Source organism: Asterias amurensis, chromosome 11, assembly GCF_032118995.1.
Source record: "Asterias amurensis chromosome 11, ASM3211899v1".
NCBI classification, from domain to species: Eukaryota; Metazoa; Echinodermata; class Asteroidea; order Forcipulatida; family Asteriidae; genus Asterias; species Asterias amurensis.
This window is the reverse complement of record NC_092658.1, coordinates 11,568,378-11,589,162: the sequence shown is the minus strand read 5'-3', so window position 1 is coordinate 11,589,162 and position 20,785 is coordinate 11,568,378. Positions and strand designations below refer to the sequence as shown.

At 35.5% G+C, this 20,785-nt stretch overlaps 2 protein-coding genes across 6 annotated transcripts in view; both read right to left on the bottom strand.

Moving 5' to 3' along the window:
* Positions 1 to 161: 161 nt before the first annotated feature.
* On the bottom strand, positions 162 to 6,356 carry LOC139944010 (chromodomain-helicase-DNA-binding protein 1-like). Of its 5 annotated transcripts, none has more exons than XM_071940938.1 (6): positions 6,158 to 6,356; positions 4,987 to 5,096; positions 4,514 to 4,620; positions 4,000 to 4,133; positions 3,378 to 3,451; positions 162 to 2,360 (listed from the first exon to the last, which is right to left on the bottom strand). In XM_071940938.1, the coding sequence occupies exons 4-6, from the start codon at positions 4,088 to 4,090 to the stop codon at positions 2,241 to 2,243; spliced, it is 285 nt and encodes a 94-aa protein (XP_071797039.1). In that variant the 5' UTR covers positions 4,091 to 4,133; positions 4,514 to 4,620; positions 4,987 to 5,096; positions 6,158 to 6,356; the 3' UTR covers positions 162 to 2,240. The 5 variants fall into 5 exon arrangements, with proteins under 5 accessions (XP_071797039.1, XP_071797038.1, XP_071797042.1 ...); XM_071940937.1 differs by having other exon boundaries at positions 4,992 to 5,096; XM_071940941.1 differs by having other exon boundaries at positions 162 to 2,354; positions 4,992 to 5,096.
* A 1,503-nt stretch (positions 6,357 to 7,859) lies between these two features.
* The window catches only part of LOC139944617 (uncharacterized), a 43,037-nt gene continuing 30,111 nt past the window's right edge, over positions 7,860 to 20,785 (bottom strand). Inside the window, 1 exon segment of the mRNA XM_071941676.1 lies at positions 7,860 to 20,719. Coding sequence (XP_071797777.1) covers positions 20,207 to 20,719 — 513 coding nt within the window. The 3' untranslated portion in view covers positions 7,860 to 20,206.

The following is a 20,785-nucleotide window of genomic DNA, read 5'->3' as shown; positions in this document are numbered from 1 at the left end:
CTTAAGTCAATTAAAATATACGCGTTTTAGGCTCTGTATTAGAAAACTTCTCTCCAGTGAAAGAAAATGTTGTGATAGGGTCAAATCAATATTTAAAGCAATAGAAAATGTACACAAAGTGAACATGATAAGAATATCTTATAAGTAGAATATGAATTTATTTCCATAAAAACATTCCCCCATAAAATTAAATTATAATGTATCTTTAAAAGAAAAAGTTAAAAATGTTCTTAGTTTTAAATGTGTACATTTTGTAATTGGGTTATCATGCTAAGTGAAACATAAACACAAGGTGAATCTTGGTTTATTACTTGCTTGTGGCAATTCAAATAAGCAATGATGCATCTGGGATCTTCACCTGCTATTTTCTCTGCCTAGTCAATATATCAATCAAAAACAATGCGCCATTATATGAATAGCCACTAGCAAAGTAATAAACTATGAACATTTATAACATTTTCTACTAATGCAATAATGTATATGCCTTTAAGATACAAATTAATCCCTTCACTGGCATTACACAAAATGCTGAATGATTCTTGTTCATAGAAACTTTGACAAAACAACATTAACATACTGCAAATTATTATTATTATTATTATTTTATTTGCCATAACAGTACAAAACAAAATACATTGACACTATACCACGAGATGGGCAAGGGACAACAAAAGCAAATACATCCTATGATCCGTAGATCTGTTGCCCCACATCTGGGGTACACAATAAAATTAATATAGATTTAACATAATATAGTACACAAAGCAATAATAAAAGCAGATAATTATACAACCAATAGTGAATAATAAAAAAAAAAATTAAAAGTAAATAAGTAAAAAACAACAGATAAGGTAAGGATAAACAATAAATGCTTTAAGGTACAAACAAGTTGTTCAGTTTTTTTTTCTTCTGTATTTTTCACAGGGGACCGATAGACTTATCTTGATGGTTGCTTATTGTATGGAGTTATATACGCTAATTGAATTTTCATATTAGTGATAATATTTGGTCCTCATAGTAGCTAGATCAGCGAACTTTACAACATGCATAACTCTGTTCACGGGGCACACTTGGACCGTTCCCCAAACTTTCTCAACTCAATGGGAAGTGTACAACCCCAACCTTCTTATATTTGCGCTAAGCGGTTAATAAAAAATAATACCCTCTAAGCCCTTTCAGGTTCCCTTTTATACACCTGGGTGAAGAGAAGCAATAATGGACATTGCCTTGCTCAATGACGTAAGCGTCATGACCAGAAAACCCAACACTCCAATGAGTCGGCAATCAGAATTTAAGTCAGACGCACTTGAGCACTTGTCCACGACAATATTTTAGGCCTATATGTCTGGTTTTTGAAAGGGCAAGGGCACCGAGGCTTTTCTCTTTGATAAAGGAAAATTGGGAAATGAAGAAATTGTAAATGTCTATTGGAACATTTCAAGGGCACCAAGGCAATGACTAAGGGCCATTGAGGCAATCACCTTTGTTGCCTCCATGAAGGACCATGCCTGAAATTAGTAATAGTATAGGAAACGGCTCCCTCTGAAGTGGTGTAGTTTTCAAGTAGGAAGTAATTTTCCATGAATTTGATTTTGAGATTTAGAATTTGAGATCTCGAAATCAAGCATCTGAAAGCACACAAATTCATGTGACAAGGTTGTTTTTTCTTTCACTATTATCTTGCAACTTCAACGACCAATTGAGCTCAAATTTTCACAGGTTTGTTATTTTATGCATATGTTGAGATACACAAAGTGAGAAGACTGGTCTTTGATAATCACCAATTGTGTCCAGTGTCTTTAAAGGATCTTACCCTTACAAAGATATGTGTACACAAAATTTATGAACAAAAACTATGTTACACACTGAAAGAAAGATCTATGATGGTGACTGAAAAACATGTTTTTTAAAGCTAGTTCCATACAGAGACATTGAAGTGACTAGACTAAGATTTGAACCATCGACCTCCGGATTAATGTGCCGGCACTTTATCAACTGAGCTATCTAACCCTATTTTGACAGTCTCCCTATTCATTGCACAAACTTAAAATGGAAAAGATGTAAGTTGGATCAGACACTTGCACGCTGAGGGCCCACTTTTTTACAGACTGTATTTGGCAAGAAAGAAATTTATCCAAAATGAACAATGAGAATCAAACTTAATCAAATGATGTTTTGATCAAGGACAAAATTCCCACGCATTTTGGACCAGTAAGTCTCTGTTTAATAAGAATAAACTTTTATAGTTTATAATTCTCTTTACTGATGTGACTCTGTTTTGAGATACAATCTTGTAGCCATCTCGTTGACACAACCACAGCGTCGGGATTCGAAGCCTTCATATCCAGCAGAGTCTGCCCCTGCAGAAAATAATTCAACAAATACATGAGTTGTTTCATATCGACTCATTGACCATAGAATTTAAAGTCACCTGGAAGTGGTATTTTTTCAAAATAAAGCTTTTGTCACTAATAATATATGTGTTTTGATGAGTGGAATGTGAATAAACAGTTAACTAAGATTATAAAAAATCAGTTCTTATGTTATTTACAAATTTAAGAGTAGACCCCGACCCGAGAGGGCGCTGTTCATGACGTCAATCGAGGCAGACTTTGCCTGTAATGCATAGAGTAAACACAATTGCAAAGTACATGTACGGACCAAGTCGTGAATTTGAACGTTTCAAAAAAAAAAATTTTTTTTTCCGGCAATACCGACCAGGTGTATTGCTGCTGAATGCAGAAAAACACTTTTTGAAATGTACCAACTCACGACTTGGACGTACATGTACTTTGCACGCGTGTTTAGTATACGCATTGCAGGCAAAGTCTGCCTCGATTGACGTCACAAATAACTTTATATATTTTTTAAACATACAAATCGTGACAAACAATTACTAAAAAAAATGTTTTATTGTTCGTGAGCATATACTCTTATGTTTGAAAGAAAGAAAATTCTATTTCCAGGTGACTTTAAAGGAAAAATGTTTGTGTCAGTAGGGATTAGCCAGCAGAACAAAGAGGACGAACAGGCCGGAATAAATCTATCTACATGTAGAAGACCATATATAGACAGGAGATTGGCCATAAAGGGCTTTGGAAGTGATGTGATTCACTTAATAGGAAGGAACAACCTGAGGAGCGTTACTGACAGTACCGCTTCTTAGATTACAATTATTGGGTCATAAAAACTTCTATCTTTTTAAAACATAACCACATACTTCAAAGTGAAATGTTTTCAAAAATGCTGAAGCTTTATATTATCAAAAGCTGCTGTAGGCTTCCAACACGATGTCATTCCAATACTTTAAGAATTGACTACCAAATGTATACCCTCCCTTTTATGCTCATACATGAATGGAATTATTGATTATTTACCTCTGATGTGTCTTCCTTGGCATCAATGAGGGTCGTTGTTTCATCAACAGTCTCTGAGACATCACCATCATACGTGAATTTCAGTTAAGGAATCTTGCATCAAAACTCATAAACAAAACCTGTGCTGTGGCGCAAAATGCAGCAAGTAAAACCAGGAACATCGGGGTAAACCCATTCTCTTTTCTCTTTTCGCTAAGTGCACTGGGTTCTTATCGCGCATTACACAACACACAAGACCAAAGGCTTTATATCTCATCTGAAGGACACAGCAATAATGGTTAAGCATCGCGCTTAAGGACACAAGTGTCACAATAGGACTCAAATCCACACTCAACTGAAAAGAATCGCCAGAGCCGAGTTTGGTGTTCTTATCTGCTCGGCCACGACACGTCACACCTGACTTGCAATCATGAGGTTGTAGGTTCGAATCCTACAAAGCTAACCACTGATTTCACAATGACTAGAAGTATGTAGTGTTGTCTAGTTACTGAATCACAATATCTTGATTTGTGCAATTCATATATTCATATCCCCCTCGAGGGAGTTTGCTGAGTTCCCTTGAAGGGAAGATCATCTAAACAAACAAACAACCAAAAACCTAAGCATGATTAAAAAGGATATGCCACAACGTAGCGTGTGAGTTTCTTTAAATCTCCATCATCAACATCACAGAAGCTCACCGTCACCCCTCGGAAGAAACTTGGCAGTCCCATCCCGTCCCGTCCTCCATACAGGACCTACAGCTTGAAGTCCCATCTGAAGGATGAAGCAATAATGATTAAATACTTGCTTATAAAAGGACACAAGCGTCACGACAGGGACTTGAACCCATACTCGCGATCAGAAACAGCAGAGCATGAGTCCAATGCTCTTCACAACTCGGCCATGACACTGTAGGAAGGTAATGGGATTGTACCTTTGATGAAACAAGTGTGGAATTTGGCTCACAGTAAAAAAAAAAGGCCATGAGAAAGGGAACCATCGTTGCAGCTCCTTGCCCATAGCCAAGGCCTGATACTTCACGGAGGCAACGAAGGTGATTGCCTCCATGTCCCCTGGTCATTTCATTGGTGCCCTAAGACGCCTGATGTTAACAATGCCTTGGTTTTTGTTGAAATAAGAAATTTAGTTTAAACCTTTTAAACTCATCTCTCCAGTTTCCCATCACAGACCGAGGGCTGACGACTAAGAACCGACCCTGAGTTTCTCCTGAACCAAACAGGTACGTCAAAAGGCCAACAGTCTATTAAGAAAACAAGTTATTTGAAAGATGTTAATTTTTGCATCTTGGATGAAGAATATAATTTAATTTTGTCTTTTAAGCACTGTATATTCAGTGCTATTAAATCATTGCGGTACCCACTACTGAAGACTCAAGCTGTCTCTAGCCACTGGGTTAGCTTGGTGACCAGTGTAGTTGGTAAGCTTCTGCTCTAGCAATACAAAGATCGTGGATTCGAATCCAAGTGTATTGCCTGTGGATTTTTTTCACAGAAATCAGGATAGTACAGTGATTTTAATACAAAGTGTACTTAAATACACATCAGTGCAAGGATGAAAAACAAACTATACAAAACAATTTTTGTATCAAAGCTAGATGTTTACCAACCTGACCTTTTTTACGAAGTCCCATCTCATCACCGAGGATTAAGCCATGGTTTCTATGGTAACGCTGTATCAGCAAATTTGACACCATAAGCTGGTATGGGCTGGTTATTTCTGCATAAAAATGAACAATACATAATTATAAAAAAATACTTTTTGGGGTATGGATTTTGATCTAAATCAGAATTTTTAATCTGGGGGGCCATTAAATAGTTTTAACAATTCAAGAATGTGCAATGAGTGTATGACTTTGCTATTCTAATTACTTAGTTAATCTTTTGTCAATGTAGTATTCTTCACACACAGCCCTGTCAATCACAGTGAAACACGAACCAACAGCAAAAAAAATAAATTAAAAAACATCATGAAAAAATACAATTTTCTGCTCGGTACTCACTGTTGTTTTTCTGCCGCATCGCACGTCTTTTGCCTTCTCATTATGCAGCCTACTACTACATGTAAATCAACGAACTGCCGAGCCGCGGCCAAGTCGGACTAAACCATTCTGTGAGAGGGGTGCCTGTGCGGCAGTGCGTGGGCGCTTTATGCGTGAACGGCGACTATTATTGTAAACAAACAGCGCACGCACTGCCACACGGGTTTATAACACCCCTTTCACAGAATGGTTTAGTCCAACTCGGTCGTGGCTTGGCAGTTCGGCGAGTAGGCTGGTGTACGCGCTTGGTGGTCGAGTGACCAAAAGATAAAGCGTTGAGCATTATTGAGAAGTCAAAAAACGTGCGATGGGGCAGGAAAACAACAGTGAGTACCGAGCAAAAAATTGTATTTTTTGACGATGTTTTTTAATTTCACTCAACAAAAACGAAATACAAGCATTATGAACGTATATTGAGTAGGGTGGGGAAAGCTTTAGGTGTACAGTATCAGTACACAGGAAACTTCAGTTCTGGCTGGCTAACGTACAATGACGATAGCGTTAATTAAATTAAGGAGGCCCTAATGAGACCCCTATAATAAGGCTCACAGGGGAGCCTTATAGTTTCTAGAAAAAGATAGCTAGTAACTGTAAAAGGTTGCGGACAGATTGGGCATCTTTCACAACAACGGCAACGGCAACGGCAACGCTAATAATTAATATTATTATTAATTTAAACATCGAGTCAAATGTAATACTGCAACTGGTTAAGGCAACTTTAACGTTACTTTTTACTCACCATCACCCGAGTGAAAGACCGAACTATTGCTTTTCCGTCGACGTAGACCTTGTCAATAGTTTTGGATCACCAACCTCCTTTATTTACCGACGAATTCTGTCCATGTCTGTTGGATAAGGGAATATTTTTGCTGCAAGAGACATCAAAAACGGAGGAATTTTATATGGAAGTTATGACAAACTCGGCAAAAAACCCCTCACTTTTATAAATAATTGAGGGCGCTTTTACCAAAAAAGGTTTTATTTTGCGTAAGCGCGTTGAGGGCGCTGTTAAGAGAAGTCGTCAAAATAACCATTTTAAAACACGCGAAGGCGCTATTTAAAAAGAAATCGTTTAAATATTTTAAACCAAGTGAGGGCGCTGTTAAAAAAATCACCGGATAGTACTAGTTAAACAAGTGAGGGCGCTATTACAAAAAAAGAGTCGTCTGCATAACATCGCACACAGAGCCTTGAAAATAGGACCTCCTACGATACTAAAATCACACAAAAAGCATGATGTTTTGCATTTGTTTCACCCTCAAATTATTGTCTAATGAATGAGGGACTGAATTTCTTTGCAATTTCGGGCAAAACTGCAAAATCTGTGATCTTCTGCAGTAATTTGCCCTTGACTATAATCAGCAACTAAAAACAACTATGACTAAAAACAACAATTAATTCAAAACAACTACAAATTAAAAGATCCAGTGTCATCTTTGGTATCAAAAGGCAACACAATTTGTGTTGTTACTAATGATATTTTGGATGTGAAGTGGCATGACCAAGCAGAACATGTTTCACCAGCCCTCATATTATGATATCATCAACTGAATAGAAGTCCTCCCCAACAGCACATTGCCATGCTTTAATAAACCTGATGAAACAAAACAATGAATAGTATTGTACCTTGTGTTATTGTCAGTCATTAGTGTGGAACTGTTTTTCATATGTATGAGCGCAGCGAAGGAGCATGAAAATGTTTTTTTACCCTGCATCACCCATCGTTTGTGCACAGCCCTCTTCCGGTGAATATTAAATATAAAACAGCGCCACCAATCAAGACTACATATTGTAGTATTGGTGTTTGAACTGCTTCACCATGGCAACAACTCATTATCTTGGCCCAATTTCATGGAGCACAACAAAATCTTGCTTATCAGAAAAAGATTACCAGCCAACATACCATTTTGTGTGAATAATTTAAGAGTGGTATCCTGCTCATTCCTGCTAAGCAGACAAATGTTAAAGCGCTTTGTTCTGCAAGGCAGCTCTATGAAATTGGGCCCTCGCCTAATCCAAGAACATGGATCACCAAGTCAAGTCTTGTTGATCCTACAGTGATTAAAATGTCTGAATTCAAAACAGAGTTGAAAATCAAAGAAAAGATGTGCTGACTGTTTCAGTGTATGAATTCTTAAGAAAGATCGCCTTAAAGTAATGTTGATTTCCCAAACTTTCACTATGTGAAGAGATATTTACCACCTTTGCACCAAAAGCTTTCAACAAACAAAATAAATGGGTGAAATTGGCTGGATCAATTAAATGCATTGCTAAAAAAAAGGGGGAGGTCAAATTGTATTTATAATGCACACACTAGCATACAGAAACAACTGTCAACGGCTTTTTTCTTTGATGTTAAACTCCCCTTTAAAATGATAAAACAAAAAATAATTGAAGGACAAGGACACAAATAATGACACAGTTTTTGTGGAAACGATAAGTATTGTCTCTGAGTTCACGAGGTCCTATTATAAAGCACACACACCAAATGCGCCTGTTATCCACGTACAAATTACATTGTATTGATGTAACTAGACTTGCCTCTTGCTCTCATTATTACTGACTCGAGCCATGGAAAGAAAACAATGTGGTTTCTGGTCGAAAAAGACAAAGGACTGACACAAGTCACATTTCATAAAATGGTATAATATTTCTTCTATATTTCTAATTGAAAAAAAAACCATGATCCAAGTCTGGCAAAATGCTTGCCGTTAAATATAAGTTATTTGCTTAAACATTGAAAACTAGTTGCACATATTTTTCCCCTTTCGTTCTTTGTTGTTAATATGAATGTAACTTTGAATTTAGTAAGTGATTGTTAACATCATGGGAAGACACTGGTTTTGGTTGTATTTCATATGCCGTCATTCCTGACACAAAATACTGAATTGTCAGTCAGTACACTCCCACAATGCAGTCAATATTATACCAATGTTGAGTGGCATCATTAACCCTTTAAGATCAACAACACCAACACAATATTAAAATCAGTCTTTGTGAAATATTAATACACCAGAAACGGGCATTTGATCATTGTTTCGGTAGCCGAGCCACACAGTCAAAGATTAAATGGTCTCAAATTGACACAATATTTGGAAGCACTTTATAATAATCGATAACAACTGCTAACTAATCTTTGAGGCTTTAGTCTTAATCCATTCTATTCAAAGGCTTAATCCTAAACCAATCTGATGGAATCGAAAAAAGCAACCCTCGGCTCAACTTGGTTTGCTCCACATTTCTTTACTCCAGTGGAGTCCCAAAAAGGACAATGTCATATTGTTGATTCAATTTGTAATCATAAACACTACATTATGCGTGCATCGCATTGTGAAACACAAATGCACCTCACATAGTACAATTTTAAATGTTTTTTTTAATGATTTTTTTTTAAGAATAGAACTTATTTATTTTAAACCATGTACAATAATACTTGCTTTTTCTGTCAAAAATCGATACTTAACAAGGCTAAAGTCTTCTTTTGTTTTGCACAATCAAATGGAAGTTGTATAACGTTAGTTTAATTAGACAATTATTTCTTAATAATGTATGACTTCGGTAGGTGTCAAATACGGGCTGATAGGAAATGCTCATATCTCAGTGTTTATGCAGAAGTATAGAAGTCACAGAGGTAAATATATTTATAATATATACAAGTGTTATGTTGCTTTCTGTATTTCAACCATGATCTGTATCAAGTACTGATAGGTAACCTCAGATTTTTTTTAAATAATTATTATTATTTGTTTGTATTCTAACAAAACACGGCTGACAATAACGGTTATAGCATGACACAAGGTCAAGATCATGGCATACACAGTAGGCACTACATGTTTTGGTTTTCCCTCAGTTGTTCTGCTTAACGCCTCATCATTTTAAAAAATACAATCATTTGCACACGTTGACAGTTTTGAAAGGATATAAGAAATGTTTGTGCAATATTATGCTTTTAAACTGATAAATATAACGACAAACAGAACCAATTTAAAATTCCCTGTGAACTAATTCACGCAATTAACAACACCCCACCCTTCGTTTGTTTTGGGAAACCAATTTTGACAAGACAATTGGGTCTTCTAATGTAATTCTACAGGCACAGTTGTACATAGCTTCAGCGATTCACCATTTCAAAAAGTTGTTAAATGAGTGACTGATTAATAAATGAAGTATATATACAAACACTTGGTTTGGCAAGTTAGTAGCAGCAATACACTGTGACATGTGTTTTTGTTTTAATTACCATTATTTATCCATAAAAAGTTTTGCTGGTTCTTATTTTTTGTCTTCTGACTGAGAGAAAGCACGCACTGAAAAACCAAAACCTGTCAATAACTGGTGGGTGAACATTAACCTATAGCATAACAAACTACAACACAATACTGGCAGAAAAAATAAACTATGTTAAGTTTTATAACACTGCATCCCAGCTCTAATGCTCCATTGTCAAGAAAATATTTGTTTTATAAAGAAATAACCATTTGTAGAAATCCTTTTCTTTTAAATATTGAATCCTGACTACTCCACAGTCCACACTTTAATCTCCAAACCAAGACTTCCCCAATTGCCCATTTGTGGTACTTTCCTTGCACATGGAACCTGTTTGTGTCCTCCAGGTGGAATTGTGGCTGCTGTCACAATGATGTATACATGTACATACCATATTCCCCATCGTTCAAATTCTCTGCCAAACTTCCATTGGAATAAGTACAACTTGAAATCTTGCAAACGGATAACGGATACATCCACAAAAAAGTTTCAACTATTATAATTTTTTTTTAATTTGACCACACAGCATATTTCTACGTCACTCAGGAATTTATTATACTTGTTTACACTGCTCTTATAATGAAGGCAAAGAACAATGCACTTGACTTCTCAAAAATGTTTAATTTTTTTTTGCATATTTTACTTTTTATAATTTTTTTTTCTTTTATTTTTTAATACTTTTTATAGTTTTGTTTTTTCTTTTGAAGATTTTTTTTTAATTTTTTAATTTTTTTGTATTTTGTTTTTCATTGTTTTTTTTTATAATTATTTATACTGTTTGGTTTTTAAGAATACCAGTAATTCTCCCTGTATTAAACCCACATTGGGAATAGACAGGACCCTGCATTGCACAGCGTCAACTACACGTTACAAATTATCAATCCCATCATGCATAGCTGACAAGTAACAAGTGGAAAATTAAAGTTGCACAGTTTACAGCTCTTTAATATTTTAAAAAAATCATCTTTTCACATTTTTTTTCTTCTTTTTTTGTTTTTATATATATATACATTTTTTTTTTTTTTTTTTTTTTTTTTTACAAAATGACAACAAAATTCCAGATTGTAGCAATAATGTGATTCATGGTCTGAAATATTCAACGATAAATGTTATTACTTTTTTTTTCTCGGTTCATAAGGTTTTTTCTTAAAAGTGTTAAAACTCCATGCTGATTATTTGCTTGTAACACACCACACTGAACCAATATCCAGTTGAAAACAAGGTACAAAGAAAAAATTGTTTTACAATAAAAGTATAAGGAATTCATGATTTTAGTTTTGTTTTTTCTTGTAAAAAGGCCCTTTATTGTAAACACTGCTTTGGCTTTATATGTTCATTAATGTTTGATAATCTTACAGCTACTCACAATATAGTTTAAAATAAAAAATAGCACAGCCAGTAATGTTTTTTCTTTAGTTGCAGTGTCCATGCAGTTTAACAGTTTTGCAGCTGCAAAAATAAAATGTAAAAAAAAAAAATAATTCCCATGGGGCTGATTAATTTGAAGGACTGAAACAAACTTTTGTTGACGACTGGCATGGAAATATCTCAAAGTTGAGTCGCTGTGAGTGAAAACATGTCTTTCTTTTGAATTAAGATAGCACCTTTTAAATGTTCCTGTTTCATTTATGATTTGTTTTTATATTAAAATTATTTTTTTGTTACTTTTTATTATTACTATTTTAAGTTATGCTGAAATGATAAAATTTTTCAAAGAAATACAGGCTCTGATTTTAAATCTATGTTTAAATTTGTGTAACTTAGGTTATTATTATGTTTCAGTGTGGAATGCATTGTATTACAAAACACATAATAACACTTGTTAATTAACTGACAATAATTTGGTTCAAACGAACAGAATAAGTTGTAAGTCATGAATTAAGGCCATTTGATAAATCTTGTTGCAAAAGAATTGAACAGCTGCTAAAGGCAGGACAAGGGCGAGTAACACCTCTCACATCGTAACAAAAACCCAAACCAACAAACAAAAAATAGGTCCCGACTATTTGACAAGAACAAAGTGGGACTTTAAAGCCATATACACAATATAAAGATAACAAATCAATCAAGGGTTTCTGTTTTCTATTGCCTTGCTAAGTAAGTAGTAGTACAGCATTATTACAATATTATAGTCATCATAACATATCAGTTTAATACAATGTGACATACATTTACAAACGGGACCAGCGGACACACACTCCTTGGCTTAAAAACAGCCCATCCCTCCCATCATCACCTTTTTCTACGTTTTTTTCCTTTTTTTTTTCATTTTCTTTTTCTGTCAAACATTTTTTTTTCAAAGAGTAAATAACCTATTAATGCTTATCACAAATGTAAATAAAAAGCTTCCCAACAAGTGAACTCACACACATAATAGTATTCGTAATACTTTTAAGTTTTTTTTTGTTTTTTTAGTTATTTTTTTGTATTTTTTTTCCTTCATTAAACCATTCTTGGAAGAGAAATCTGAAGTATTAATTACAACCACCCGTACAATGGTGCTTTGTTATGTTAATGTACATCAATACAATTATTAAACAAATAGATCATAAACGGAACTTGGGCGTGTCCGCAAAAAACAACCAAACATTAAAAGCCAAAAAATACATCCATAAATATTCTCTCAAAACTCAGTGTGGTTATATCCAAAAAGAAACAAAAAATCTCATTATTTTCAGAATAGAATCAAATATACTATTTATCGAAGAAACAAGAAGCAAATGTAGATGCACACAGGACAGACAATTATTATTTCAAAAACATACTTCTTTTCTTGGCATTTCAAAAAATCAAACCAAAAACTTACGTATCAGGAATTTAAACTCTTGTAAGGTTTCTCAACGTTACTTCCTACTTGGCACAATAGTACACTACGGAATGATGAATACTGTCTGCCTTCCTGAACCTACCCTAAACTCCGCCCCTGAAAAAAACCTCCCCACCCCTGCCCAATCCTTTCTAGGCATCAAACTCTAAAAGCAGGCACAATCTTTAAAAACTTCTCACATCTCAGTCTGAAAGTCAAACAATAAACAATGAGCTGTGACTTTAAAAAAAAACAGAAGTAAAAAGGAACACAAAGAAAGCAACCTTACTGCATTAATTATCAATCTCTAACCACAATAAATACAGTTTTGTTTTCATATAATGTTTTATATATAGATATATATATATAAGTTACCACAACATTTCACAGTCATAAATTTGGGAGAAAAAATTATTTGTTGTTTTGCAAACGGTTATATCTTAAATTTTTGGAATAAATACAAAAGAAAAATCATGTGACAGAGCTCTCTTAAATATGTTTGATTACTCAAATAATGTGGACGTACCAAATGGAATAAAAAAACTCCTCAATTTGCGAGAGAGCAAGCTAGAATCACAACATAAAAATAAAAGAGTGTTGTAGCAAATGCCTCCTTGAGCATCATGTTCAAAACCCTGTGATTTTAGTTTCATCTGCTACTAAGGTCAGATCAAGATTTCTGATAAATACAATTTCAAATAATTATTTGTTACTACTCAATGTTGTATACACAGGGGAAGAGACCTTTGAGCCCAATTTCATAGAGCTGCTTAAGCACAAAATTGTGCTTAAGCAAAACAATCCTTGCCTAATAAAATCAGATTACCGGCCAAGACTCCACTCAATTGTTATGCTAAGTAAACACAGCTAAATACCAGTCAAAAGCTATATATGGCATGAAATTTTGGCCAGTAACATGTTACCATAAGCAAGCTATTTTCGTGCTTAAGCGAATGTTTTTGCTTAAGCAGCTCTATGAAATTGGCCCCAGAAGTGGGCCAGACAGTATAGAACATGTAGTTCAAACAGCACAGTGGTTTACATTGATAGTGTATCATTTGTTATAACATCATATATAAGTAAATTATTCACCCTCCTTTTGTTTATCATGGCAGTTTAATGTACGACAGTTTAATTAATTGGCAGCACTGGCATTGTTGATTGTTTCAGTTGTTAACTCCCACATTTCTCATCTTTTTTTTGTACTACTATTTTTTTCTTTTCTGTTTAACTGTACAAGAGAGTTCAGAACTCGGTAACACTGCACAAGTGGTGCATGTACTAGTAGGCTTAACATAAAACCAATAATCACATGGAGTATACGCAACAATAATATTGATAAAAAAAAATTGGTTTTCCTTTTACTAACCCTGAGAAAACCGAAACAAAATTCTAATGATAGTATGTGGATTAGCTTTTTAAAATGTTAACCAATTATACATAATCATCAGATTTGAGAGAGTAACCTGTTCAAGCACAAAATACCATTTTTGCATATTCTTTTAACCCCTAAAAGCTGGGGAAAAAAGACCCCCAAAACAAAAGAAAAAAAACTGCACAAAAGGGAGTTGCATGATCATATTAACAGAGGAATGCGTTAAATTGCGTTTTTCTTTAAAGAAACCAATAGAGTACTGCACAGGTGCCGTAACATATTCATTTAGTTATACATTTTTTATCTTTAAATTTCTTTTTCCTTTTCTGAAATGGTCCTTATGCTAACAAAACAAAATTTAGTTGCTTTTCAGTCTCACAGAGAATGAGGAATAAAAACTCACTCTTGCACACAAATAAAAACGCAAAAAAAACAACAACCCAAAACAGACAGACAATTAATAACTAGATCAAGCATTTGTACAAAGCACGGTTATTTTAGTTTTAAAAACAACTTCTGATTTCAGATACTCATTTCCAAGCCAGTAGAAAAATCACGCTACATTATATTTTAAATGTTAATGTAAAGTCTATCAAACCATTTCCCCCAATACATAGCACAAAATTTGCCCTTTGGTATTAATACGAAACTAAATAGGGGCTGTCATTTTACGAAAAATGGTAAGTTGACAATTGGCAGCATACATATATATATATATTTATATATATTTGCATTCAGATATCATACAAATTCATTCCTTCAATTAGGATGGAAATAGGAGGAAAGGCCAATGATTTCTAAACCCCCTCCCACTTAACCATTATTGGCTGATCGTGTTCATAATTTCACAACTGGTGAATAATAATATACATGATTTAGAATATTTCTTTAAATTATTTCATTACACTGTTATATTAAATTTGAATTAAGCAAAACATGTTCAGTTATTTTCTTCTTAAGTTCTAACGCAGTTTGTCTATAAAGTTGTTTGTTTAAGTCAATATTAAAGGTATAAAAGTTTATTTGCATTGTGACCTTAAACCCCCTTCAAACCCTGTACAAATTGTGCCAGAATCCAGTTTGTAGTAGAAGTGAGGAAAAACAAAACAAGAAAGAGAGAAATTAAGAAATGGTTGCAAGAACCAAGGATGTCCTGGCTCATGATGAAAATAAAAACCATTGAAAATAAAAACCAGGACACAAACAAATATCAGATTTAAAAGGGCTCTCAGTCGAATCAAGTTTCGTGATGCTCTCATTTTCCAATAGCTAGAGACCTCATGAAAGTGTGGAAAAAGTCTCAAGCCTCATGCTCAAATGTTGTAAAATATCAATTTATTTGATACTCTTTCTGGTCTTTACATTCAAAAGAGGAATTTCTGCACCAGATTTCAAATTCAGCGTCGTTTAGCTTGACTATCATCAGAACTCAGGAATGAACTGAACATTCTCTGTACACAAATGTACAGACCATTGAAAGGTGATGTCATCAAACATGTTTTGCTTTTAACAAAAGTATCACATAAAGGGTACCACACACAGTGGCATTTTACACCATTTTAACGAGAGGTTAGAGACTTGTACATGAGTGGTTCAAAAAAACTGAACTTGACCTTTGAGCCCCTCTTTGAGCAAAGTAAGTCTCAAATCCAGTAGTTCACACCCCTGTCTGATAAGATGCTACAGAATCACAAAGAATTGCTGATTCTATTTGAAGAAATGAACATGGCAGCCAAATGTCTCTTGATAAAGGAACAACTGACTTCTCTCTTGATAATTGTGAGTACTGAGAGAGACAACAATGACTAAGACAATCTAGATCAATTAGGGTGGATGTCACAAGGAGTTGAGGACTAGTCTTATCTCCTAACTTAGGATAGGCCTTAGCTTTTTAAAAACTCGTAGGATTAGTCCTAAGTTAGGACTATCGACCCCAGGGCTCACTAGCTTAAAGCTGTTTGGCAAAAAGAAGTGCTTCGCACAGAAAATGTTGCATAGCAGATAGTTTACTAGCCAAACGTTCCATGTAATGTATAGTGTTGATGATTGGGTTACTAGTTTTGCTAAGCAGACAAAAACATACTAAACACCATCTTCTGCTGAACAGCTCTATGAAATTGGGCCCTGCAAAGTTGGCATTGCCTATAGGCGTGGTTTAAAATTTTTTCAATTTTTGTTCTGATTAGACCAGCCGAGAACCCTATTCATTTCTTCAGATCTTCACCCCAGACAAAATATCAGTTTTAAAATATTGTTTAGAATTATACCTGAAGGTTAAAGAATGAAGGACAAACACAAAAACCGAATACATCTTAAACTGAATAATATACCGTAACTGAATCCACAATGTTATCAAGGGAGGGGGGGGGGGGGGGGGTAACATGTAAGTATGAAATATTACTTTTGTAGGAGGTTAAATTTAGATACTATATGAAGGTGAGTTGAAAAACTACTCATATTACATGATTTCATAACAAGTTACTGTATTTTTTTTTATAAAAAAAACAAAAAAAAACTCCCCTCCCAAAATGGAAAGACTGACATTATTTCCCGAAACTGAGAATGAAGTTATTGCAGTTATAACGATTAACCCATTTTCACATCTTGTACACATAGTATTTGGCCAGTGATGTCTGACAATGATGCCAATGCATAGTGTCGGGAGGTTTTTTGTTTAGAATTCAACTGGCATTCTCTAACAAATAATGATCTATAATCTGAAACAAATTGTATTAAAGAAAATTTTCAATTTGTTCCCTTTTTTTTCACAATTGAACAAGTCTTGTGAAACAATTCCGCTATAAATTTGACAGAAATTGATAGAAATTGCCAGTGAAACAGTCTTGTCACAACCCTACTTTTCTCAATCCACAATATGGGATGCAATTCTTTCAGCCATAATAGTGCTGTTAAAAACAGACAAGTGGACACACACATAAAGCAACTTCACACTTTTGGGTGATTATTTCAAGGTTTGTTGATTTTCTTGTTTGGGCATAATGATATCCCCGATGTAAACTATTTCTGCTTTTCGGTTGAGATGAATATCCCTGGTCTGCAGTACAACAAGCTTCTACTGTGTGTAGAGAGTTGTCTTTTTTTAACAGCGCATTTAAGCCTAGCCTTGTTTCTTGATCATGGTGCTACCCTCATTGTCCTGTATATAATGGATACTTTTTTTTGTCTTGCAAAAAAGGGGCCATGTTAGTATTCCCCTCTAGCCTCGGTTTGGCGATATCGATTTGAAATGGGTGAAAGACAAGATGGTAGCTCCATAATAAAGGTACATACAGGAGTTATTTCAATCAGCTATAAATTAGGACTTTCTGAAGCAAATTTGTTACGGTAAAAGAACAGCATTTGCGAAGGGTATCAAAACATTGTTAACCTCCCTAGCTTGGTTTCAGAATCCATTGTTTAATTTTGGCAAAGGTAATTAAACTATCAGAGAAACCAAGCAATTTTGTCCTTTCTTTTGTTTTTAGTTACTGAAATAGAATCGACTCATTGTTTTGAAAAACTTGGGCATTTTTACACAACGGCAGTTTTTCTAAACTAACGCTGCTTCAAGTTTTCCCAATCTATATAACTTCTTGAAACCTCCCTCTCCTTATAAAAAACACCTTTCCTCAATCTGACTTGATCGTCTTTGTTCACAACAACAACAAAATAACAAAACAAAAAAAAACCTTTAAAATATTTCATGAATCACCCAGAAATTCTTGCTCGCACCAATGATTAATAAAAAATATCTTCTGAAAAAAAAAATTAAAAGCACTGTATTGAGTTCTGATTTGGGAGATCTAACTCCGATATTTGCACACACAGCAACTGTTCCAACAAAAATATGCAAAAAATAAAAACTTTTTCCCATACACAAATAGGATCACTCAAAGACCCTGTTAAGTGTCAATTTTCTTTTCATTGAGTTTTTTTTTATAGTATTTTTATGATTTTTTTGTAAGATTTTTTGTTATTTTTTTCATTTCACTTTCATTTAATACATTACCTTGCACAAACCCTATCAACTTGCATATTTGCAAAAAACTGGTGGTTATTTTGTAATGTGTTTTATTTTTTGGCTGGATTTTTTTTTTTTTTTTTTTTCAATATATTTACAAAGTTTTTTAGTAATTAAGTTCTTACTTATTTATACATGTATCATGTGATAAAGGATAGGCACTATGAAATACAATTATTCAGAAAACTTGTGCAGCTTTTACCAATGGATGCTTCTGTACAAAGAATTGACGGTTTAGAAAAGTTTCTCATCTGCGTTGTCAGCATCAGTTTTACTTTTCTTGTCACATAAACAGAACAACCAAAAAACAAAACAAAAAAGCCATCCGCTTTAACAGACAGGCATACAATAGTGCAGTATTCAAAATACATAATGTACATTGTCCTTTTTGTTTTTTTCTCTCTTCGCGAAATTTCAATGGTACACACTTAAATTATCTATAAGATGATGAAAGACAGTCATGCCGATTTCAGTAGACCTTCAGCCAAAACGGGGGGCGTCTTGTTAAAGGGGGGGGGGGGTAGTTCTCACTCTCCAATCCTAAGAAATTGATCTTGCCCTCTCCGCACTCATAAGTGTTTTCGTTCCAGTTTTCAGTCATTTTTCTGTGGTACACTGATGGCGGGTTCGGTTCCACAAACTTGTTTGTTTTTAAAATCGTCTTCGATCACGTCCAGTGCGAATAATCAAAAACACAAGCGTTGAAATTGCACTTTGGATGCTACAAATGAACCAGTTAACCAAATCTTGTTTTGTTTGTGCGGCACCATTCCAAATCCAGGGGGGGGGGGGGCGGTTGTTAACTGCTCACTTCCAAAAGGTTTCCATCCCCCTCTACAGGATCATTTTTAGAAAACAACTATCGTCTCTTATGTGAGAAGAGCGACGCTTATCAATTTGCTATCCTTTCGTTCATTTTGTCGACATTCACTTTCAAGCAACGATGATTTGTCACATCATTTGGAGCACAATCGTTTATAGTCCCCCCCTCCTTCCTCGTCTCTTTCTTTCTGCTTCTCCAGAAGCATTTTCAGCTGTAGCTTTACCACTCGAAGTCCTTTGGGCAGCTTGGTGTCACAACATCCAAGTGCATTTCCAATACAAAGTTTATCTTTAGTTGCACTCCACAGCATCGAATAGCACAATTAATCCTCCTCTGAGACTCCATCTTGATTGAATCCACAGCTCCTTATACACAGAAGACGCCAAAAACAAATACTTATTTTTTTCTTTTAACACAAAACCCGCACGTGGCTGGCGCCCGAGTCCAACAAAAAAACAAGAGAAAAAAAAACAGTTTAGAAAGATATATTTCCATTGCACATTTTCAGGAAACCGTATAGAATGACCATCAGATCATTGTCAATCTTCACAAGGAGATCACTCCGATGCTGTAGTCTTGAAAAGCAACTTTGGGGGATTCATTAATTGGGTTCAGTTTGACACGTGGGAGTCCTTTTTCTCCATAAGAGCCTGGCTGGAGGCCATTTTGTTTCAACAAGTGAACTGTTCCTCCGTGGGAAATCCTGGCGAGACACACTCGAAATGGCGACTTCTGGATCCACACAAGCACACACGGCCATTACATCTCCTGTCATATTGCCGAGGGGAGGGCACTTCTTTTCTTCTTCTTTTTTTTTCTCCACATTGTTTTTTTTTTTTTTTAATGAGTTAAAAGTACACTGTTGTGTTGGGGTGGAGTGGGATTGTCACTTCATAGAGCTGGCTAATACCCTCACCCCTCTTTTGCTCGAATCAACGAGGCTTATTGTTTTTTTGATAAACGCATTGTCCATTTGGTCAGTTAAACGATACTTGCACTAGTTCTGATGGACAAACGTGGCATATGAAGTTTCTTCAAAAAAACACTCTCACTCTATCTCTCCCACTCTATCTCACCCGCTCACTAAACCTCTAAAATATATTTGTCTGAAATAAGTCCTTGAGCATTTTAATAGCTGGAGTCTTGGCAGAGAGATGCATACACAAATATTTACAAAAAATTATGAGTAGAAGATTTCAAATCATTAAAACACAAGTAAAAAGCAGATACATTTGGCATTAATTAACTTATCCTTTTATCTTTGTGTACCAAAGCTAAGGATAAACACTGTAAAGTTTTTAAGACTACATTTCAATTATAAACATCTCTTTCTGGCATATCCAATAGAACTATCTGATGCAAAACAAAAATAACAAACTTCCGACCTTCACTTTCCAGAAAGTCAGTATTTCCTGAACGTTATGTGTGTGTTAGTGTGTGGTTTTCCTTTTGCACAAAATGAAAATATAAAACTCAGCTTAATAAGAATGTGACCTCTCACATGGTCCCTTCACCGAGCAGATCTCCAGGGAGATAGCTGAGTGAGGATGGCCCGCCGGCTCCAGTGGTCTCAGTCTCTCCTCCGCTCCATGGCATGGAGGTGGTTGAAGTGCTAGTCGACCACATGGGGTTCCCAGTGAGGCTTGGCAGACTGGTGGCGCTGGTTCCATTCCACTGCCCAGTGCCACCACGATTCTCCTTCATCCCAAAGCTTGGGATGCCGCTCAGACCGCCGGAGCTGCTTCCGCTGACCCCGCCGCCACTCACACCGGAGAACTTGCTGCCGCCGGACTGCGATTGGCTACGGCTGCGAGCGATGTCGGCACTTGTGGCGAAGTCGGCGATGATCGTGGTATTGCTGAGGACGCAGTTGTTGAGGCTGCGTTGGGCCTTGACTGCTTCGTCGCGGGTCTTGTAGGCAATGATGGCAGTGCCCTGCGAGAGGTTCATGTGGAAATGCTCTAGAGGGCCGTGTTGTAGGCACAGCAGGCGCAAGGTGGATCCATCAATCTAGAATTAAACATCAAACTTATGTATCATAATCCACCAAAATTACACCTCTCTGAGGTAACTGCA